The following is a 23,902-nucleotide window of genomic DNA, read 5'->3' on the forward strand; positions in this document are numbered from 1 at the left end:
CCCATGGCCATATCTGTGAGAAACTGTCTTGATTCATGATTGATGTGAGAAGGCCCAATCTACTATGGCAGGTGGGTCTGGGCTGTATAAGAAAAGAAGCCGAGGAAGGCCCAGCATGAGCCAACAGCCTGTACTCCTCCACAATCTGTTTGTTTGTGGTATATACTCATGTGTGTTTTATGTGGCTGTGCTTGCCTGTGTGCATGTGCAGAAGCCTGAGGAAGATGTTGGGTATATCTCCATCACTCTCTACCATATGCCCATGAAGCTAGAGCTAAGGTGTTGGCCACTTTGCCCCAGAGACCACCCCCATCTTTACATTTGACAGTATTGGAGTTAGAGGCTAGAGGCATGTTCACCAAGCTTTCTCCTGGAACCTGAACTCAGGTCCTTAGTGTCTACATAGCAAGTGCTCTTCCCCACTGAGCTATCTCTCCAGCCCTACTCCATTCTTTTTAAGTGCAGCATATATATTTAAATCTCTGCATGCCAGTTGGTTGATTCAGCCTAACTGATGGACAGTTAGGTGGATTATAGTTTTTCTGCCTCTTACAATGTGGTGTCAAATGTTCTTCCCATGGTATTATGCACGTGGGCAAGTCTGTTTGGTAGGCTAAACCTCCAGTTGTGGAATAGCGGGGACACAGAGCCTGCCCACTTATCTCTTGATATGTCCAGTTGCCCTCAGATGTGTCGAGCCAGTTTATCTCCCCTCTCCACTTAATACATGAGGTTGTCTGGTTCTCTTATACCCTGACAACTCAGGTGCTATTCAACATAGTTGCAATTACAGATTGTGTCTTCATTGGGCCTGTCTGGGTCTGTGCTAATTGTGGTCTCTGGTACTTTTCTCACCCCGGTTTCTAACCAAGACTGTCACTAGCAGGTCAGATGAGAACTTACTCACCCAGTGCAGTGGCAGCACTCGTAGCCAGCCTGAGGTCAGTTTTGCCTCTTGAGATATCTCTGCAGTCACTTGCAATTTATTATCTAATGCTGCAAAACATTCTGGTGCAGTATTGCCCAAATTGATGTAGGTTGGGGATGTTGAAAAAAAGATTCCTAGTGAACCAACCCACGTCCCAGTCCTGCCCTGTGTTCTCATCTCTTGAGCTGGTATCTTTCTTTTGGTGAGGTACATTGTGAGGGGTGTGGAGAAAGCATTGTACTTTGTGAGGCACCTCCCCTTGGCTGTGTTTGATGCCTCATTTCCAAATCAGGTACGGTTCTGACTTATTTTCTCAGGAGACGTTGCATGTTTTGTAATTTCTTAGGAGTTGGCAGCTGTGTATTCTGTTTGGCGAGAGTGATGTGTGACTGGAACTCAGAGGCATGTAATTAAAATGGTGTAGATGGTAAGTGTGCTCACACAAGGAGTTATGCAGGTATTTAGGGTAACTATAGAATCAACAAAGTGGGCTATCACTGCCCCATTGGCATTGACGTCTTCACTGGGATGACTGTGCATCCCAGAATTCCCTCTGCAGCCTCAGGAGAAGTGGGTTTCAGTGTCTTAGTCAGTGCCATTTCATTATAATTTCATTTACAACAGTCAGATATCTTTGTAAAATGTGGTCCTTGTAGATTTAGGAGGATGTGAGAAAACTCAGACCCGTAAAACTACCAGGTTTTTGTTTGTTTTGTTTTTGTTTTTGTTACAACCCAGGGCCTCGCACATTTTAGGCAAGCAATCTACTGCAGAGCAACACCCCTAACCCAAGTTAGTGGTTTATTCACACAAAAACTACATGGGTTGGAGGATGATTTAGTGGATTAACGTGCTTCACATGAAAGTCTGATGACCTGAGTTTAAATTCTTAGAAACCACATAAAATGGATGGTACTAAGCATCCATACTTCCAGTACTTCTACGGTAAGATGGGAGGCAGCGACAGGGGAACCCCCAGAGACTCTAGGGCCAGCTAGCAACTAGTCTTGCATTCACAGTGGTGGTCAGTAGAGACCTGTTGCTATCTTATGTGTGTGCACACTCACACACATTCAAAGCAAGCAATAACTCCAATCTAAGTTGTCCCCAAGTCTAACTTCACCTGAAAGATGCAGTCTTGTCTTCCTGTTCTGCTGTGTTAAGGGCCTGTGGAGTCGGATTCTGACTTGTTGCTTGGGTCCTAAAGACTGCATTAGTGGTCCGTTCTTGATGTGTGTGGGCATCCATGGGGTGGTGGGCTACCATTCCTGTTTCCTTTTAATGGCTTACTATTGCAAGTAATGTTTGTCTCCAGTGTTTCACAATTATAAATTAATAATAGCAGCCCATTAGAAATTACTGGTGTCGTAAGTCCCAACTCCTTTGGGCATCTTAATAAAAATGATAATTAAAACCATAATTTACAGTAAATGGGGACACTGCCCAAGTACATCCACAATATGGGAGAAATTAAAAATCTCCAACCAGAAAGAATATTCCTGGCACTGTGGAAGAAGCTGCCTTGTTCTTTGAGCCCATGTCCATGGCACCTTGTCAGGGTTTGTTGGATCTGGCTTCCCACCCTGGAGTCTTTTGTGCCTGTGGAATCTGTATAGCCACCTGCTCTGAGCAGAGAACCTTTCCTCCCTGTGTGCTTTTTGTCCATGCAAACAAGTAACCAAGCTCACGCCACCGCTGGAGAACCTCTAGCACCTCCTGGATGCTGACACAAGCCTAGATTGAGACAGTTTCCAGGCTTCATAGTTGTTTTCCAGGTGTTTTTCTAACTTACACCCTTAGCCACTCAACATAAGAGAGGTCTTTGTCCCTGCGTGGCTGATCACCGTGCTTCCCTGTCTATACCCACCCCATCGTCGTCATGGCCACTGCAGGGGCTTTAGTTGGATAAAACAACAGTAGTAATAGCTCCCAGTGTGCACTCTGCCCAGAGTTTTCCTCAGCATCCTCCTGTCCAGTGGTTAGCATGGTTCAGTCTCCATTCTTTTCTCCACATTGTTCCCGTGAGGCCCCTCAGTAGTCCCTGGTCTTTGTCATTTCTTGTGCCCTTTTGCATGTCTGTTTCTTCCTTACCTCCTTCAGTCCTGATGTAGTTCTTGACCCAGGGTTCCTGCTGCCACACAATGACATATTCTGATGCATGTAGATGCATGTCCCTGATTTGTCAGTCTGTGTGTGCCTGCTTAGCAAAGTTGAGTACCACTGGGTTCCCTAGGCATGGCCCGAGTACTGCTCTCTTGCTTGGCAGAGTAGGACTTGGCATGGCTTAAGTAAAATCTCTTGCAGGTCAACAGAAAATATTCTTTAAGATTTTGAGGTGAGGGAACACAAGTATTCTTGCTGTTCTGACCAAATACTGGACAGTAAGTGACTTCAGGGAGGAAGAGTTTAGTTTGAGTGGCTGGTGGTCATGCAGCAAGGGTGTGAGTGGCTGGTGGTCATGCAGCAAGGGTGTGAGTGGATGGTGGTCATGCAGCAAGGGTGTGAGTGGATGGTGGTCATGCAGCAAGGGTGTGAGTGGATGGTGGTCATGCAGCAAGGGTGTGAGTGGATGGTGGTCATGCAGCAAGGGTGTGAGTGGATGGTGGTCATGCAGCAAGGGTGTGAGTGGATGGTGGTCATGCAGCAAGGGTGTGAGTGGATGGTGGTCATGTGACATGAGTGTGAGTGGATGGTGGTCATGCAGCAAGGGTGTGAGTGGCTGGTGGTCATGCAGCGTGGGTGTGAGTGGCTGGTGGTCATGTGACATGAGTGTGAGTGGCTGGTGGTCATGTGACATGAGTGTGAATGGCTGCAGGTCATGCAGCAAGGGTGTGAGTGGATGGTGGTCATGCAGCAAGGGTGTGAGTGGATGGTGGTCATGCAGCAAGGGTGTGAGTGGATGGTGGTCATGCAGCAAGGGTGTGAGTGGATGGTGGTCATGCAGCAAGGGTGTGAGTGGATGGTGGTCATGCAGCAAGGGTGTGAGTGGGTAGAGGTCATGCAGCAGGGGTGTGAGTGGGTAGAGGTCATGCAGCAAGGGGGTGAGTGGGTAGAGGTCATGCAGCAAGGGTGTGAGTGGGTAGAGGTCATGCAGCAAGGGTGTGAGTGGATGGTGGTCATGCAGCATGGTGTGAGTGTGTAGAGGTCATGCAGCAGGGGTGTGAGTGGGTAGAGGTCATGCAGCAGGGGTGTGAGTGGGTAGAGGTCATGCAGCAAGGGTGTGAGTGGGTAGAGGTCATGCAGCAAGGGTGTGAGTGGATGGTGGTCATGCAGCAAGGGTGTGAGTGGATGGTGGTCATGCAGCAAGGGTGTGAGTGGATGGTGGTCATGCAGCAAGGGTGTGAGTGGATGGTGGTCATGCAGCAAGGGTGTGAGTGTGTAGAGGTCATGCAGCAGGGGTGTGAGTGGGTAGAGGTCATGCAGCAGGGGTGTGAGTGGGTAGAGGTCATGCAACAAGGGTATGAGTGGGTAGAGGTCATGCAGCAGGGGTGTGAGTGGGTAGAGGTCATGCAGCAAGGGTGTGAGTGGGTAGAGGTCATGCAGCAAGGGTGTGAGTGGGTAGAGGTCATGCAGCAAGGGTGTGAGTGGGTAGAGGTCATGCAGCAAGGGTGTGAGTGGGTAGAGGTCATGCAGCAAGGGTGTGAGTGGGTAGAGGTCATGCAGCAGGGGTGTGAGTGGGTAGAGGTCATGCAGCAAGGGTGTGAGTGGGTAGAGGTCATGCAGCAGGGGTGTGAGTGGGTAGAGGTCATGCAACAAGGGTATGAGTGGGTAGAGGTCATGCAGCAAGGTTGTGAGTGGGTAGAGGTCATGCAGCAGGAGTGTGAGTGGGTAGAGGTCATGCAGCAGGGGTGTGAGTGGGTAGAGGTCATGCAGCAGGGGTGTGAGTGGGTAGAGGTCATGCAGCAGGGGTGTGAGTGGGTAGAGGTCATGCAGCAGGGGTGTGAGTGGGTAGAGATCATGCAGCAGGGGTGTGAGTGGGTAGAGGTCATGCAGTAAGGGTGTGAGTGGGTAGAGATCATGCAGCAAGGGTGTGAGTGGATGGTGGTCATGCAGCAAGGGTGTGAGTGGATGGTGGTCATGCAGCAAGGGTGTGAGTGGATGATCACATTACATGCAAAGTCAGGGAACAGAGAGTGACAAATGCTTGTGTATAGCTTACTTCTTTCTCCTCCTTTCCAGGGTCCTGGCCCGTGGAGTAATAACACCCATTGTAGGTTGGGTTATCACACAACAGTTACTCAATCTAGACAACTCTCTCATAGATATGTCAGAGGTTTGTCTTCTAGGTGATTTTAGACCCTGTGAAGTTGACAATCAATATTAGCCATCACAGGGGCTTATATATAATGTCTGTGCCTGCATGTAAAACTTAGGAGGCTAAGGCAGGAGGATCATGAGTTAGAGACCAGCCTTGGCTATATCACAAGAACTTGGCTTACTACAGCAACAACAAAAGACCTGGATGAACTATCCATCTGGGCATGTGATTCCTGTAGTGACCTGGTGGGAAAGCCGGCAGCATGGATGCCAGTTCACTTTGGCTGACCCAAGATGCTATTCTTCTCCTGTTTGCCTGTCATCAATGCAGTCGGAGTCCCAGTGTTCTCATCAGAGGCTCCTTCGGAAATGTTTGACCCTGCAGCTAATCTAATTAGGAAGAAAAGATGGACTAATGTGGGATGCAGTGAGAGAGAAAGGGGGAGATACTGGGGGTTGGGGGATGGGAGGATGGAAAGGGTGGATGGAGACAGTGAGGCAAACAGAACTGTTTGTGCCCTTGATTTGTTCCATAATGAGCCATTTTGTAACTTCCATCCCAGAGAATGAGAAATAGTGTGAGGTAAGGGGCATTTAATTTTGGGGTACATTTTCCATCTTAGGTATCTGTATTTAAAACTTAGAACCTGAAACCATGAGGTATTAAACCCCCATGGCCACTTAGCACTTGTGACCGGATCCCCTATTGCAGATGCTAGGAAACCTTGCTGCCCATTGTTTAAAAATGCCTTCTGTTATTTATTCTCTTCATATTATTAGCGTTAAATATTCTCCTGCACCCACTGGCTATCTCCTCGCGGTTAAGCTTCTGCAATTTAAACATTGTCATGAAGTTAATTTTTTTATAAGACGAATCAGGTTATTAAATTTAGTAAACCATTGCCTTCATTATTTTGCACCAACTTTGGCACCATGCAGGATTGGCTTAGCACTACTACATTTAGCTAATTAAGCTGGCCATCAGCCGCAGTGTTACAAGCGTGAGGGATGCTGTCCTCCTGGGCTTTACCCAGGACTTAGCAGTAGGTAATGTTATTAAACTTTTTTTTTAATTTATAAAACTCCATACTCTGGAGATGTGGTTTGCTATAAATGTGTTATTGTCCTTGCTGTTAAACCATCATCTTTTGAAATATCTCCCGCTTTGTTTGTGCTCCAAAGGCGGTTGTAAAGGATTAGAAAATGGACTTGTCGGCCGTAGCTTTGACAAGTCGACTAGCCGCGTGTACAGCTCCGTTTAGATAAAGGGAGATGTAAGGTCCAGAAAATAACTTTACGACACACAGAGATGAATGACTTAACCATAGTCCCGGTCAAAACGTATCTGAGGGAGAGAAGGTACAGGCTTGCCCCAGCAGCCTGTTGCTGCCATCACACTAGATGCCCAGCTTCCAGTAATACAGGATCCTACACAGTAGGTCATTTTGTCATCTGAGATAGCCTAACTTAATAGGTTTGTTCGTGAAGATAAAAGGTGATGGAAAAGGCTGTTTTCTCCCTGTAGATTTCTAAGTAGTGTCTTTCCAAACTGAAGTGAGTAGTATTCTTATAGGATTTTAATATTCAGTCTTTACTAAAAAGCTGGTTTAGAGGTTCATCGGGGTTGCTATTCAAAATAAGGTGGATTTTAGCCATTCTGACAGGTGTAAAATGGTATCTTAAAGTTGTCTTGATTTGCATTTCCCTGATCGCTAAGGAAGTTGAGCATGACCTTAAGTGTCTTTTGGCCATTTGAAGTTCTTCTGTTGAGAATTCTCTGTTCAGCTCAATGCCCCATTTTATAATTGGGTTGATTAGCCTTTTACGGTCTAGTTTCTTGAGTTCTTTATATATTTTGGAGATCAGACCTTTGTCAGTTGCGGGGTTGGTGAAGATCTTCTCCCAGTTAGTGGGTTGCCTTTTTGTCTTAGTGACAGTGTCCTTTGCTTTACAGAAGCTTCCCAGCCTCAGGAGGTCCCATTTATTCAATGAGGTCCTTAATGTCTGTGCTGCTGGGGTTATACGTAAGAAGTGGTCTCCTGTGCACATGTGTTGTAGAGTACTTCCCACTTTCTCTTCTATCAGGTTCAGTGTGTTCGGACTGATATTGAGGTCTTTAATCCATTTGGACTTGAGTTTTGTGCATGGTGATAGATATGGATCTATTTTCATTCTTCTACAGGTTGACATCTAGTTTTGCCAGCACAATTTGTTGAAGATGCTCTCTTTTTTCCATTGTATACTTTTAGCTCCTTTATCGAAAATCAGGTGTTCATAGGTTTGTGGGTTAATGTCAGGGTCTTCTATTCGATTCCATTGGTCGACTTCTCTGTTTTTATGCCAATACCAAGCTGTTTTCAATACTGTAGCTCTGTAGTAGAGTTTGAAGTCAGGGATGGTAATGCCTCCAGACGCTCCTTTGTTGTATAAGATTGTTTTGGCTATCCTGGGTTTTTTGTTTTTCCATATAAAGTTGATTATTGTCTTCTCCAGATCTGTGAAGAATTTGATGGGGATTGCATTGAATCTATAGATTGCTTTTGGTAGAATTGCCATTTTTACTATGTTGATCCTCCCAATCCAGGAGCAAGGAAGATATTTCCATTTTCTGGTGTCCTCTTCAATTTCTTTCTTCAAAGACTTAAAGTTCTTGTCAAATAGATCTTTCACATCCTTGGTCAGAGTTACTCCAAGATATTTTATGCTATTTGTGGCTATCGTGAAAGGTGATGCTTCTCTGATTTCCCTCTCTGCTTCCTTATCCTTAGTGTATAGGAAGGCCACTGATTTTTTGGAGTTGATCTTGTATCCTGCCGCATTACTAAAGGTGTTTATCAGCTGTAGGAGTTCTTTGGTAGAGTTTTTGGGGTCGCTTATGTATACTATCATATCATCTGCAAATAATGAGAGCTTAACTTCTTCTTTTCCGATACGAATCCCCTTGATCCCTTTATGTTGTCTTATTGCTATTGCTAGAGCTTCAAGCACTATATTGAAGAGGTATGGAGAGAGTGGACAGCCTTGTCGTGTTCCTGATTTTAGTGGGATGGCTTTGAGTTTTTCTCCATTTAATTTAATGTTAGCTGACGGCTTGCTGTAAATAGCTTTTATTATATTTAGGTATGACCCTTGTATCCCTAATCTCTCCAAGACTTTTATCATAAAGGGGTATTGAATTTTGTCAAATGCTTTTTCAGCATCTAATGAAATGATCATATGGTTTTTTTCTTTCAGTTTATTTATATGGTGGATTACATTGATAGATTTGCGTATGTTGAACCAGCCCTGCATCTCTGGGATGAAGCCTACTTGAGAGCCTAGGCAGTTTGGATGCTCAACTTACTAGACCTGGATGGAGGTGGGGGTTCCTTGGACTTCCCACAGGACAGGGAACCCTGATTGCTTTTCGGGCTGGGGGGGACTTAATTGGGGGAGGGGGAGGGAAATGGGAGGCGGTGGCGGGGAAGAGACAGAAATCTTTAATAAATAAATAAATTTAATAAAAAAAATAAATAAATAAAAATAAATAAATACGATTCGATTGAAAAAAAAAACAAAATAAGGTGGATTATTTCAAAGCTGCACAATATTTTGACCCATTAGCAGTCTGTATAAACCATCCACTCCTTAGTGAATCCTTCTGGGATTAGAAATGACCAGGCAGGAGAGAATAGTTTACTGCTAATCTGGAGAGCTGAATACAGCGCCAACAGCTGCCTGATCTTGTATCATGCTAATTCCCTTTCATCCGTAAATAATACATTTGTTTTAGAGTTGTGTACACCTGTAATCCCAATACTCAGGAGGTAGGGCCAGGAGAATTGAAATTTGAGGCCAGCCTGGGCTACATAGTGAGTTTCAAGCCATCCTAAGATACAGAGCAAGATCTTGTCTCAAACAAAACAAAACGGTTCCGAAGGAATGTTTGGAAACTGTGCCATCTTACATAATTTATATTTTGATACCATTTAATTGAAATATTATTAAAATATTTCTGGTCATTGCATTGACATGAAAATTTAGGAGGGATAGAGGTTTTGCCATTTTCTCCAAGATCTTGTGGGTGCAACAGGTGCTAGGGTGACAGATGAAGGTGTTGTTGACCCCTAGGTACTACCTGTTATTCTTTCAGTCCCCACCCCTTTCCACACCCACTCCCAGCTACTCTGACCACTCGCCTCATCTCATCTGAAAACTCTCTCTCTTCCTGTTCTTTTCTGGTGTGCACATGGTGGGTCTTTGCCTCTCTCTTTCTTTTCTCTTTTCCTTCTCTCTCTCTCTCTCTCTCTCTCTCTCTCTCTCTCTCTCTCTCTCTCTCTCTCTCTCTCTCTCTCTCCTTCTCTCCTTTAATAAATGTTTATGGCTATTTTCTGTGTCTATGGGTCTGTTTACACGTGTCCGCCTGCTATTGGGAACCTGCAGCCGCTTGGCTCTCCCCTGAACCGCACGGGCTGGCCCTGCCCGCTCGCCACGTGCCCGCCCCGGATGGGCCACTGCTTGTAAACCACCCCGGGGATCTTGCAGGGACCCACAACCGTCTCTGCCGGGCTAGCAGCAGCTGCTCTGCGAACATTTTAAGAATAAAACTATCTATCTATCATCTGTCTGTCTGTTTGTATATATCTATGGTTCATTCTTCAGATTTTCTAGTTGTTCTCTTTGGAAGGTCAAAAGAAGGGCCTAGGACACATAGACAGCCACAGTTGCTGGATTTGTAAGTTCTGGAAACACTCATCACAGAGCAGAGCATGGATTGTGGGAGACCAGCTTCGATAAAAATACCATTTCCAGGGTAGGGGCATGGGGATTAGAAAAATGAGTAAAGAGAATGAAGATGCAAGTGAAAATAATAAAAACAGAAAACATAGGACAGTACTGGGAGGGAATTCCAGTGAATCGCCTGCATTTAATTTCCAATTGCTTAAAATACCCTGATGCCAAAAGGTAGGAGTAAGATAAAAAATTACATCAACATGATAAAAAGAAATGAACACATCAGTTGAAGCTTGCGGGCTACATTTATAGTTAAACATTCTGTTGCTGGAACAAGACAAGTATAGTTCACACCCTAGACTAAAACATCCTGTAGGCAACAAACCACTCCCTGTGTGCAATCTATTATTATCTCCCTAAAGGAACTGGAACCTTAGTTCGATCCTAGACTTTTGTTTGGGATAGATACAGATCTACTTACACCTTACTTACAAGGTCTGGATATTAGCTACACCTGGTTGACAATAATAACCTTGAGAGAAGAGAACTCTGACCTAAATCTAGGTGGGACCTTTGTTTGAGGTAGAAACACAATAACCTTTTAGAAATAGAAGTAAGTTTCAACTCTCTGACCTTCTATCAGGGTGGAATGGCAGCAACTTTGAGCAAGCTGAAACTCTCTGACCTTCAGACAAGGTGGAAATAGGCTCACATTTTTTGGCCTCCACATGGGGCTTCTCATTAAGCAAAGGGTTTAGTCAGTCATGGTTGGTAGTGAAGCAACTGACTGTGGCCTGAACTCTTCTTGGACTGGGTCTTAACCTTTGAGGTTGCTGTATTTGTTGGGCCAGCTATCTCAAATCTTGCTGTTGATATTTTCTGTCAACAGGGCTCTGCTGTGAGTGGTTCTCAACCTGTGTGTCATGATCCATTGGGAGGGTCACCTAAGACCATCAGAAAACACAGTTATTTATATTACAGTTTATAATTTTAACAAACTTACACTTATGAAGTAGCAATGAAAATAATTTAATGGTTGGTGGTCACCTCAACATGAGAAACTGGATTAGGGTCCAGAATTAGAAAGATTTAGAACCACTGGTCTGAATTAAGACATTTTGTTTATTATGTCATTAAAGCTACTAACACTCACTCACTGAACATATCTCCTGACCTGTCCCCTCCCCCATCCCCTGTCCCCTGGCACAGAATCTCCTCTGGTGAAGAACCACTCAGTTTTGTCAGTGGCGTGTCCACTAATGGTCCTTCATGACTCACGTGTTGGCACTAGCATTGTTTCTAATGTACTTTTTTTTTAATTACAGGGTTCGAAACTGCCAAGTCCTTTGCCCTCCATGGTGCACACGTGATCCTGGCCTGCAGGCACATGAGTAGAGCCAGCGAGGCAGTGTCCCGCATTCTGGAAGAATGGGTAAGTGCTTGGCTGCTTTGTGTTTTAATTGTCAAATGTGTACACCCGGCCGAGCTCGCAGAGATTTCAGCGCAGCACATAAAGTTTATTGCTCTTGGAATACCGTCTTTGTTTTCAAAGTCATCTTCACGTTGTTTACTTTATGAAGGGAAGGATGAGTGAGACAGTCATTACCCACGCGCTTGTTTATAGTTCACTGCCAGTGTCACCGGGTTTATTACTCAGAGATTTGAAGATGTTTACTTATTTAAATCTTTTATTAAGAGATATAAAACATAGCCAATGCCAATGAATGACATTGGGATGTGTGTGCTCATATAGCATTGTTTCTACACTTCTGCAGTTATTTATTTATTTACTTATGTACTTCACTTTTCACCGTTTCATGCATGTATGTTATGCATATTATCATTTCCATCGCCCCATTTCCCTCTCTAATCCCCCCTCCTCCTGCTGAAACCCTTCTTCCCTACGGGTCCCCCTTTGCCCTCATGAAGTAGGAGGTAAGCTGTGCGAACAGCAGAGGAGTGACACAGAAGGGCCTCCCCAGGGGATTCTGGGCAGTCAGATTCACGAGGGAGAAAGATGGTAATGTCCAGACGAGTCTTCTTTTCCTGCAGAGTGAGAAGGTAAAAATCACAAAGAAAAAGTCCTTCCTGGTCCTTGAAAGGGTAACATCTTTCTTGTGCACCCTTCCAGAAAAGGCTTCAAATGTTAGCAAACGCGTGCACATGCTGCTGTCTGCTTCGTCTGTCTCACTCAGTGCACCAGAGGGAACGAACATTGGGTTGGCTAAAGTTCCAGCCTAGAATTGACTGACTCCTTTGCTTTTAGACCGGTGAAGAAAAAAGCCATCATGGTAGAAGGGCATGGTGAGGAAGGAAGCATGCCAGGAGGAGGAAGAGAAAGAGAGGGAGAAGGGGAGGGAGGGAAAGAAGGGAGTGCTGTAACTGATGTGGGGGATCGATGGATTGATTGATTGACTGGGGTTTAAGTGTATTTATCTCTAGAATACTTCATGCCCTAGTGATCTGTTTTCGTAAACTAGGCTCCGCTTCCTAGGTTTCATCACCTCCCAACAGGGACATCAGTGACTCTCTCTTCTTTTCATGTTAGGCCATAGCTCTGTCGATGTAAGGCAGCCTCAGAGGATGGGAATTATCACTGTGTAGTTTCACCAAACAGTTTCTTGATGTAGAGGAATGATTACCCCAAAACATTCAAGTTAAGGACCTGGGAACAAGAAACACTAGCGAAGACAAATGTCTTCCATGCAGTTCAAACATTGAAATTGCATCACAGAGCGTTTGGACTATAAAAACTCAACCCTTTTGTGATACCTACCGGGGTACTTACTCTCTGTGTGTTCCTCACTCTCCCAAGATGGTGTTTACAGAAGCCCGGGTTTATCACCTAAAAACCATGGTCACCATTTCCTGTCACTGCTGTGTCCCAGAAATGCTGAGACCCAGTCCTGGCCACCTTTCTTATGTTTGGCCTCCACACCTTCCCCACATGCTTCCCTTGGCCTTGCTGGTCTGACTTTCTTCAGGCCCCTCCTTTTTTCTCACCTCTACACAAGGGCTCTCACCTGGCTTTTCAGTAAGGATTGTCAAGGTCAATCGGATCCACTGCAGGTCTTCAGTCTTTGAGCCAGCTTGGGTGTGTTCATCCTTTGCCTTGGATGGACCATATCTGTGCCTCACTGGGGATGTACTGAGACATATTGCCACGCCGTGGGAGGTTCTCAGAGTGGTCCAGGGTTTTTTGTTGCAGCAAGAGCTCATTCAAAAGTCCCTGGGCATTTTTGGCTCCACATTGATTCTCAAGTGCCAAGACTCTGTGGGCATCTTTAGCTCTGTTATGGAGATATAGAGTTGGTTTCTCTATTTACTCAGCTTGTTTCTCCCAACCTGGGCTTTCTTTTCAAGTTCCACTGTAGCTTCCAGGATCACCATTTTCTCAATGTTTCATGTCTGTGTCTTAGCCAGTGGAATGATTGTCTTCATTCACAGTGTTGGAGCAGCTAGTTGCCCTCATTCACGGAATTCCTGTCGTGTACTATGTCCAGCCATGGCCCATTACAACCAAAAGCCTAGTCATCTTCATTTCACAGAGGAGCCAAGGGGCGGCTCTGCCAGAGAGGGATGATGCCCAGAGCCAAGTAGCCCGTGAGCTCAGGGACAGGGCGCTTGTTTACGCCATCTGCCTTGAAGAGCAGCTTCTCTGAGTGTCACATCCTCGCAGCCTTTGCTTTAGATCCTTTGGTGACACTCAAATGGTTTGTTTCAGGACCAGTGACATTTTGAGAAAGCAACTCCTTGACATGGACATAACCACACCCTTCCTCCTCTCCCTCCTCCCCCACTACTATTCTCCTCCTTCTCTCCCTCCTGCTCTTATATCCCCTCCTCATCCTGTGACAGGGTCTTAATCTGTAGTATGTTCTGGCTGAGTATTCACTATGTAGTCCAGGCTGGCTTGAATTTATGACATTCCGGTTTTAGTCCCTCAAGTGGTGAGATTACTGGTGTGCACCACCAGATCCTGCACTGGGTCTTTTCAGTGCCCAGAGCTGATTTGATATTGAACTTACTAAGGACCACAGTGAATACAGTAGACCTTCTTTCTTGTGACATCCCAAAACATCTTTGCACATATCCAGATGCTTCTAGGAATGCATTCCATTCCTAGCTAATTATAAAAATATACTGCAGAGCTGGAAAGTGCTGCTCTTGTGGGGGGAGGAGGACCCAAGTTTGGGTCTCAGCACCCACTCTGAGCAACTCACAGTTGCCTGTAACTACAGCTTCAGGAGATCCAATGCTCTGCATCTGTGGGTACCTGCCCTCACATGCACAAACCCACATACGGGCACACATGCATACACAGTAATAAAAAAATAAAGCAAAGACTAGAAACAGATACACACTATGACCTTGGGCAAGTGTCTGAATTTATGGAAATTTCAGCTTCTTCATCTATAAAATACAGATTATGGTGTCTGTTTCAAGACATAGGTGGTTTGCAGTAAACACAACTGTGTGTAGGTAAAATATTAGCAGAAGGTAGAGCAAGATTAAGTATTCAACTAAATGCCAGCTGCCTTGATTAATAACAGTGATGAAGATAATAATTTCTTATGTACGCATGGAGAGCATAATGAAGCTTGCTTTTCTTACCCTCAACAAGTGGCTGAAAGAGGGGCTGTAAGTAGGATGTTTACCAGCAAAACTGAAGTGAAATCACAATGGATTGTTTCCCTGGCTTTTTATGTCTGGACTCCTACATTTCAATAGATGTGCATTTAGTTGGTTGATGAGTATTTCCAGCGCATTTCATATTAGCTCTCAGCTGTCATTTGAAAGCTGTCTTCATTATTTATGTGATTGCTTTTCCTTTTGCATTTACAAAGAACTGCCCTTTGCATATATCCAGGAAAGGTGGTTGAGGGCTCAGTCACCAGGAACAGCAAGCATTGAGAAAGGAGGGAGAAGAGAGATTTAAAAAAGTGCAGAAGATTTATTAGTGATGGTAATGCAATGTGTGTGTGGCAGAGAACGCATGCTGGGTTGATTGTAGCCACCTGATTTAATGCTGCAGCATTAAGTTACTCCAGCTGTGGATGGCTTCCTTTCCACATCTGCTCATCTCCCTGGAGCCAAGGCATGTGGACAGCTCTGGTGGTGGTGTGTCCCTACAACCTCATTGGTCAGCATCAGAAATATGGAGAACTTGGTGCCAGACATTATGTGGGGCTTGTGCCACTGACACTTGGCTTAGAGTTTTCCTTTTTGAGACAGGGTCTCACCTGTGTAGTCGTAGCTATCCTAAAACTCATGATGTAAAACCAGGCTGATCTGGTAGACGTGCCTGTCTCTGAGTGATGGGATTAAAGGAGCCACACTGATCATGCCTGGGCTTTCTGTACTACGGACACCTTGTTTTCTTTTTCTTTCTTTTTTAATTTATTTATTTATTTATTAAGGATTTCTGTCTCTTCCCCGCCACCGCCTCCCACTTCCCTCCTGCTCCCCCAATCAAGTCCCCCTCCCTCTTCAGCCCAAAGAGCAATCAGGGTTCCCTGCCCTGTGGGAAGTCCAAGGACCACCCACCTCCATCCAGGTCTAGTAAGGTGAGCATCCAAACTGCCTAGGCTCCCACAAAGCCAGTACGTGCAGTAGGATCAAAAACCCATTGCCATTGTTCTTGAGTTCTCAGTAGTCCTCATTGTCCGCTATGTTCAGCGAGTCCGGTTTTATCCCAGGCTTTTTCAGATCCAGGCCAGATGGCCTTGGTGAGTTTCTGATAGATCATCCCCATTGTCTCAGTGTGTGGGTGCACCCCTCGCGGTCCTGAGTTCCTTGCTCGTGCTCTCTCTCCTTCTGCTCCTGATTTGGACCTTGAGATTTCCGGACACCTTGTTTTCATGGTGGGCTCTAAGGGTAGGTGATAGTGCTGAGTGCTCAATCACAGTTCTCAGAAGTTCCTTAGATGTCCAGCAACGTCCTGGCTGCCGCAGAGCCGCTCAAGGACTTTATGAGCTGAGGGAGCCCTGATGCTTATGGGAATTTTCTCTTATTATTCCTTTTGATACTAAAAGCTTACACTCTGCAGTTTGTCTCTGCAGACAGAACACATTAGGTGTGATGTCTTCTCATGCAAATCAAGCAAGCATGAGTGTGTGCCTGTGTGTGTGTGTGTATGTGTGTCAGTGGGGGTGGGAAGGAGTGTGTTGGGTATTGGGTGACTGACATACAAGCTTTCTGCCTAAGTTAGGGGTTTGCCTTGAATAGATGATTGTTATTTAAGGCAGCCCAAGGTGTAAGGCTCATCCTTGTTGTCTTGAATGTCACTAGCTAAACAAAACCACAAATTATTAAGAATGTCAATATTAATATGTGGTTCCTAAGAAAAGTTCATTCTAAGCCAGCCTCTAGATTTTCTCATTTATTTGCTTTAAAAGTTGTTTTTCAGTAAATAGAATATGATATAAACAATTCTGTGAGCCATCAACTGCTAAGTAAATGTCTTGCTTGAGCCAGGAAGCATAGCACTCACAGCAAAAGGCAAGGGCGAAGTTCTAGAGTTCCACCCTAGAATATTTTCAGATGTCACTTACTGTCATCCCGCATACTGAGGTGTCTGTGTGCCAGGCTATGTGCTGAGCATTAATAGTAAAACACATATACAACGTGATTAACGCCAGTCAAGGCGCTGGGGGCTGAGAAAATGGTTGTGTATTTCCACCCAGCTGGGGATGAGTGGAGCATCTGTATTTGAAACTACATCTCCCTAATTCCCAGCCATTCTTTACCTAATTTAAATTTCCTGGTATGTGTTGTTTCTACAGATTGGCCTGGATTTTCTTTTTAATCTCCATACGTGCCTGTATGTGTCTGTGTCTTTTGGTGTGTGCATGTGTGCTTTTTGTATTGGTGCAGGTGCATGCAAGACATAGTGCATGTGTAGAGGTCAGAAGACAGTCTTGGGTACCAGACCTTGCCTTCTACTTGTTTGAGAAAGGATGCCTCATTTGTCACTATGTGAGCCAGGGTAGCTGACTTGGGAGCTTTTCTCTCTACTTCCCAGTGGAACCCTGGGACTATAGATGCCCGTGCTTTCTTGTGGGTTCTGAGTATCTCAACTCACTGAGTCATCTCTGGTTTTCTTACAGGGAAGAATGACCTTGAGTTTCTGATGCCTTTGCTTTGACCTCTTATGCTCTTAGATTATGGATTTGCATCATCACAGTCAGTTTTTTTGGTGCTAGGATCGAGCCAAGGTCTTCCTGCTATTCAAGCCCTCTCTCAACTGAGCCACTTGCTTCCAGTCTTGACCAGGCTTTTTAAAGGACTTAGCCTGTATTCAAAGAGACTCACCTGTATGTGAATGAATGTTTTATGATGGGAAACAGTATGTGTTGGTAACATGAAGGTACCTGTGATTACCTAGGGAGGAACCTCCCTAACTCTTTGTAATTCGATGTCATTGATAACTGGGTCAAAGGAATCTGCCTCTTCCCTTCCTTCCGTCCCTCCCTTCCTTGTTAAGCGCTGTGTAGTGTATTTACTGTTCTGCTGAAGTTGCCCATTTGACCTTTCTTGTCACAGGCCCAGGAAAGATTCTTTATCAGTTAATAAATTATTCATCTCCTCGTAGACATAATTGGTTGCTAAAATATTCTGAGTTTTCTCTGTCTTCAGAATGTCTGAAAATTGTGCCTGGTCCTTATCCTCCTACTTTTCCATCTCATTTCTCATTCTGAAAATTTTGCATTGACTTATTCTTAACTGTATCCACCGTTCTTTGATCACCATTTCTGTGTCTTCAGTTTTTTCTTCCTGGCCATCTCTGGCAGAATTGAGTGGAATCTTTTCAAACTTTGTATCCATTATAACCTTTATATAACAAGGGCTGTGGTTCACCGCAGAATGTTAAGAGTGCAAGCAGGAAACACAAGTGGCTAGCTCCAAACCATCACCCCCAATTGTGTGCAGCCCAAAGAAGATCCATCTTCTCAATAATGCGGGTTCCCCTGGGTTCTTATTAAGCAATTTTGACATAGTTTGAAGAGACGGATTTCATCTTCAGATCGTATCTACCCAGTGGCTGCAAGGCCAGCTTCTGGCCACTCAGCTTTTAGCCTACGTTATTTAAGAGGGAAAAATATACGTGAGACTGTTTTTCATGTTTATTATAGGGCATTCAGAGTCCCTCAGATGTAGCATGTATTAGATTAAATAGAAGAGAAATAGTCATCTTGCTGATAAAACCATCTGGGCAAGGACAAATAGAGATCAGCGGGGCTGGAGGTTGTCTCTCAGGCTGGCCAGCACATGGGTAAGGAGGTCAAGGGTAGCCCTAGGGAGCTGTTTAAAATGGGAATAATTTTAATCTACGCAGAGGTAGCCTTTAGGAGGGAGGTCCTCGCCTTGGAGTCCTAGAGACCTGGAATCAAATCCTGGCACAAACGATTGCTCACTGGTGCCTCTGTCTTATTTCCTGTAGGATGGCATGAGTGGCAGTTTCCAGGGTCACCACAAGGACAGAGTGTAGCCACACAGGGCACTTCTGCATAGAGCCCAGCATGTTGCGATTCAGAAAGCAGTGCACACCCTTGTCCAACACAGAGCGCTAAACTAGACAGATGCATTCGTGCATCTTGAAAAAGTGCCCTAGTTCAGGCTCCTCTTATAAAAATGTCATAGGCTGCTGGCTTCAGCAGTCTGTCTCCAAACATCTCAGAGGCTGGAAATCTGACCACAGTGCCTGCTTGGCTAGGGTTTGGTGAGGGATTTCTTCCTGCCTTTTAGCTCATTCCGTCTTCTCATGTTAAAGAGCAGAGAAATAGAAGAAGGGAGGGAGACATGACTGAGCTTTCATTCCATAGGATCTCTTCGTCTTCCCAGCAGTGTCAGTCACTAAAGAGTGAGCCCCTTCCACCCCGAGGAGGTAGACACATGTCACTTTACTCTAGCAGGAGTTGGAGCTGGCTACCCAGCATAGGCTGGGGTTAGTGCTGAAGAGAAGTGGAGCTGGCAGAGCCCACCCTGTACTCTGAGGAGATTCATGAGAGCTGGTGTCTGCCCCTGTCAACTGGAGGATGTATATGTAACTAAGTTTTGAAAACTCTAGAAGGAAGGCTTCCTAGTGTGGTGTAGTGGCGGCAAGGCCTGTGTACCAGTTCTTTGCTAGTCCTCCCTTCCGGTGTGGAGCCTGGTTCTCCATCACCAGTGTGAACTGGACCGGGTGACATGTCTCAGTGAGTTCCATGTGCTGACACATCTCAGTGGTTTCCTTGTGGTGGTACTGATGGAGAGTGACTCCCCAGAAAGGGGAAAGGACCTAAAAGACATCCAGCGTCTTCTTTGTACACTGTCTCTTGTCACTGGATTTGTGCCACCATGTTGTGAGGACACGTAGGCAATCCTGTGAAGACCACTGCAACAATAGTGGTTTGAACCATCTCAGAACCTTCTGGTCCTGCTCAGCCTTATGCTACCCAGATGCTACCATGGTCCAACAGATTCACATGGTAAGTTCTTCTTTCAGAACCATCCAGCAGCTAGGACATTTCCCAACTTATGACCTTTGAGATATGATTAGATAAAAAATGTGTACAGTTTTCAGCCATATGCTTTTGGGGAAAGTAGTAGTAACCAACCCAGGAGCCATGGCTTCCAGGAGAGGAACGAGCCATCACTGAGAGAGACTGGATCCTGAGACTCAGCGAGCTCCTCAAAGCATAAGGCATTGAAGTTTGCATTGGCTTCCCAGGTGCCTTCCACATTACAGCATCCCAGGTTAGGGACCTCCAGCTCTGCTCTGAACTCCTTTCTGGATGGCTAAACACAGACATCCCATCCTTCTCACTAATTAATTAGGAAGACCTCCCTTACAGTGAAAACAGCATCTTCTTGGACCACCAGACTGAGGTCTATTCTCCCTCCCCAGAGCTCTATTGGCTGCGTTCTGAGAACCCAACTAATACACGCATCTCTCAAATTCCCTAAATAATAAATCCAAAGTTATTGAAGCTATCAGGTTACTGAGAGTTGGCGGTAAGACTGCCCCCTCTCATTTCTTTGCAACCCTTGTCCCTATTTTATTATTGAAGCTTGGGATGCTCATGGTAAGGCTAGGCAGCTGGGGAACCTCAGCCCCTGAATCTTGCAGCAGGCAGCAGCTGTGGGAGCTCAGGCCTGCTTTGCCTTCCCTGGAGTTAATGAATCAGCAAGCACCAAGGGCACAGTCTGCCTTTAACTGATGGAGGAACACCATATTTATTTACTCAACAATTCTGAGATTTCCAATTGTTCCGACTGCAAGGCAGTCTGCCTGCAAACCGGGTTAGGCCGGGAGAAACTTCAATGCATCTTTGTAATGGCTTTGTTGTTGTTTATTGAGAGGGACTAATTAACTTTGATTATTGCACTAATATTATGGCACTTTGACAACCCTTCAGATTTATGACTCTGGGAAAATAAACAAATGAAATGCAGGTGCTGGAGCAGAAAGACTCAGTCATTACTGAACTTTAATTACTTGGAATGTGTAGCCAGGAGAGAATTAGTTGATGAATTACAGGATGCTTAAAACCTACCCCAAACTGAAAGCAAGGAGAAGACAAAAATAGTGGGGAGGAGGCTGGAAAGGTTCTGCGCTTAAGGTGGGAAAGACAGGGCACATCTGTACGCCTCGCTGTGGCATCCCATTGGCTAATCCTGGTGGTTTCCAGTGCTGCAGAAGCTCACAAAGTGCTTGTCAAGGCTGATTCAGTATTACCCAAGAACATGCTAGACATGCAGATTCTTGGGTCCTGTCTGGAGCGACCAGTTCTGAGTCTCTGGAGGCGGGGTCCCAGGGAAATCTAGACACATGCGGAAGTTCAGATACATCGCCATCAGAGCTCCTGCTCTTTGTTTTTGCTAAGAGGGTAGGTACACACGTTTTTCTTAGCTTATAAAGGTCAAATATTGCTCTAACCCAGATCCTGAGCCATTCCAGAGATTTTCAGACTCGATGGCAGTCACCTTCACCTGATGTTCCCATCTCACTGGCCTTGGTCAACCCTCCTTTTAAAATGATAATCATAGTAATGAGAATGATAGCCAGCATGATGGTGCAGTCGCTGTGTTGAACACGTCAAGTACGTTAGCTCAGTGTATGTTAGCAGTGGTCCTCTCTGTGCATCAGTCTCATGAAGTCTGTTTTCCTGAAGAGATCCTAAAGCACAGCAGTGTTCAGGATCACGTGCAAGCTCACACAGCACAGATGCCACAGGCGTGAGGTGCTTTCAGAGCAGCACGCCTGCCTGTCTAAGTCTTTCGCCACATCATTTGTGTGCCTCCCAGGCACAGGAGGGACTTACTAAATACTCGTGGACCGAACAAGAGGACAACAAAAGTTGGCAATTGGGTTGTGGTCACTGAAACCCGGATGGCAGAATCCTGTCCCTGTTGCTTGGTTACCTTTTGAAGCTGACCAGCACAAGGTGTATGTAGCTAGTTGTTTCTAATGTTTTGAGTGATGCGAATTGATTATGCTATTGATGTTGCTGGGGTCTCCAATTCTTCAACTGGCTTGTAGCTCATTGAAGAAAGGGAACACCATGTTACAGTATTTGTTCCTGTTCCTTGGACTTCACTAATCCTTCTGCGGGGAGTCTTAGTAGGCAGCTTCTTTACTCAGGCTGGACTTGGGAGGGCTGACTATGGTGGAGAGTGGACTCTAATAAACTTGACCTTGAAGCACAAGAAAGACAACCTTTATGTAGAAAGACTGGCTCCAAAAGCAGAATCCAAGAGCGGGAGTGGGGAGTTGGGGTTGGGGGGTCGGGAATGGGGAAGAGTTAAAGGCTAGCCAGGCATGGTGGAACACACTTGTAATCCTAGCATCCTAGAGGCTAAGGCAAGAGAATTGCTACAGTTTGAGGACAGTCAGGGTTGGTTCCATAGGGAGCTCAAGGATAGCAGATGGATTCCAGAGGCTTGTGGTCTTCTCCTGAGTGTGGATGGCAGGGAGAGGGGGACTTGAATAGTTATTTGGTCCTTTGCTTCTGATGGGATTAATTGCATCTGTAATGTTGTAAAATGTTAAGATATTGTTAGAATTGAGAAGGTAAACATAAAACCTCTCTGGTTTTTTGTTACTTAGGTCAGAAGAAACAGCTTGAAATGGCCTAGCTTACGAATTCCTCTTTCCTTTTGGTTAATAATTTATTGCAGTGACAAATCATGGAATTTGTCTGGATTATATACATGCACCTGTGTGTGTACAGACAGACAAAGGATGAAAGAGAGGAGAGCTGGCAACACAGAGATGGGACAGACAGACATAGACAGGAAGACACAGTCAAGCTGGAAACTTTCCTGGCAGTATCTTAAGGACTATTCTTTTGAACTGTCCTGGACAGGATGAGGGAGCCTGATCACTGTTTCCTATGTCCCCTGGTCATTTCTTGCTTAGAAGGGAAGAAATTAGAATTGTTGAGCTATGATTTGTTTTAATCAGAAAGAAATTGTCTAACATAAATCTCTTTGTGAGTGCTGGAAAAGCCCTAAAGCGTCTGGGGGGCAAATATCAATACTTTGCAAAGGAGGAATGATTGTTCCAATTCGTGGCTTAATTGACTTTAAGCCTTAATGAAAGTCAGGCCAGGGCAGGCAGCAAACACTGCAGCCAGGATCAGCAGTGAGATCTGAGCCAGGAAAGGAGAAATTTAGGGTGGTTCTCATCCTTTGCTACTGATGCCATTTTCTAATTGACTGGGGCCACCTAATACCACATAATACTCCTTTTTCTTCCTGTGAAGAGAGCACTGGTTTTTCTTCCTGTCTAGCATAGTAATCTATTTTAAATTATAGTTCCCTCCCCCAATGGAAGCATTCGTTTGTGTTGGATTATCATTCCCCAAGTGAAATTTCACTGATGCTGTATAATTAAATATAGATTTTTTAAAAAAAGCACAGTGTATATTTTAAATTTGTAAGTGGACAAACTGGGGTATATAAAGACTTTATTTAGGAAGAATAAATGGCTCCCAAAGTCAGCCCAATGGTTGTTGGAAAGGATTCATTTAGCATCCATATGGTCCCCTGGGAGGGCTGCAAAACCTCGCTGACTTCATCAGTCTAAAAGGATTGGACTGTAAAGTACGTTGTGCAGATCTAAGCAACAGACCCAGCCTCCAGCCTGGCTCAGTCTCTGACCCGTTTGTACCATGTGAGAGCCAGGTGACCTTCACTTCCTGTTCCTACTGTTTGCTCAGCCCTACGACGTGGGTGTGCTAATAGCACCCAAATCTCAAGGTTGCTAATAGTACCAAGTCTCAGTATCACTCACCAGGTACTAAGAATGATACTGGAGTCCTTAGAGTGGTACCCAAGTACCAAGTGTGTAATATCCAAGTGCCAGCAGAGATAAGAAACAAAACAAAGCGAAACCAGTGGGTCTAGGGAGATGGCTCACAAGCATGAGGACTCAAGGTCAATCCCCGGCACTCATATTAGAAAAAGACTAGGTGTATTGTTGCACACTTGTAATCCTAGCTGTGGGGAGATCCCTGGATCTTCATCCCAGCCAGTTTCACCTATTTGACAATTTCCAGGCCACTAAGAGACCCTGTTTCAAAAAGAATGTGAATAGCATCTGAGAAGTGTTAGCCACGGCTGTCTTCTCAACATGTGTGCATGTGCATACGCTACCTACACAAACACAATGTAGGGGAAAAAACTCACTTGTAGCATGTGTATGGAATGGCCCCACCTGTCTGTCCAGTTCATGTCTGGCCACTTACCCATTCATCTCCTTGTTGAAACCATATCAGAACACCTGTATTACCCAGTCTTCCTACCTTGTTGACTGAGTTTTCTGTCCTGCCCAGTTTCCACAGTCGTTAAGTCCCAAAGAAATCACACAGAGGTCTACATTAGTTATAAACTGACTGGCCTAGTAACTCCTGTTCTCATTGACCCGCCTCTACTTCCCAACTGGTTGTCCCGCCTATACTTCCTGCCTGGCTACTGGCCAATCAGCGTTTATTTAAAATATAATTGACACAACATAAA

General features: G+C 45.1%; 1 protein-coding gene across 2 annotated transcripts in view; it reads left to right on the plus strand.

Annotated features, from left to right (window-relative positions):
* Wwox (WW domain containing oxidoreductase) overlaps positions 1-23,902 on the plus strand; it is an 871,622-nt gene that overhangs the window by 45,726 nt on the left and 801,994 nt on the right. For both annotated transcript variants that reach the window (XM_075977401.1, XM_075977402.1), the window contains exon 5: positions 11,224-11,330. In XM_075977401.1, the coding sequence (XP_075833516.1) occupies positions 11,224-11,330 (107 nt within the window). The remainder of the gene's footprint in view (positions 1-11,223; positions 11,331-23,902) is intronic.

The sequence above is a fragment of the Microtus pennsylvanicus genome, chromosome 6 (assembly GCF_037038515.1).
Source record: "Microtus pennsylvanicus isolate mMicPen1 chromosome 6, mMicPen1.hap1, whole genome shotgun sequence".
Lineage (NCBI taxonomy): Eukaryota > Metazoa > Chordata > Mammalia > Rodentia > Cricetidae > Microtus > Microtus pennsylvanicus.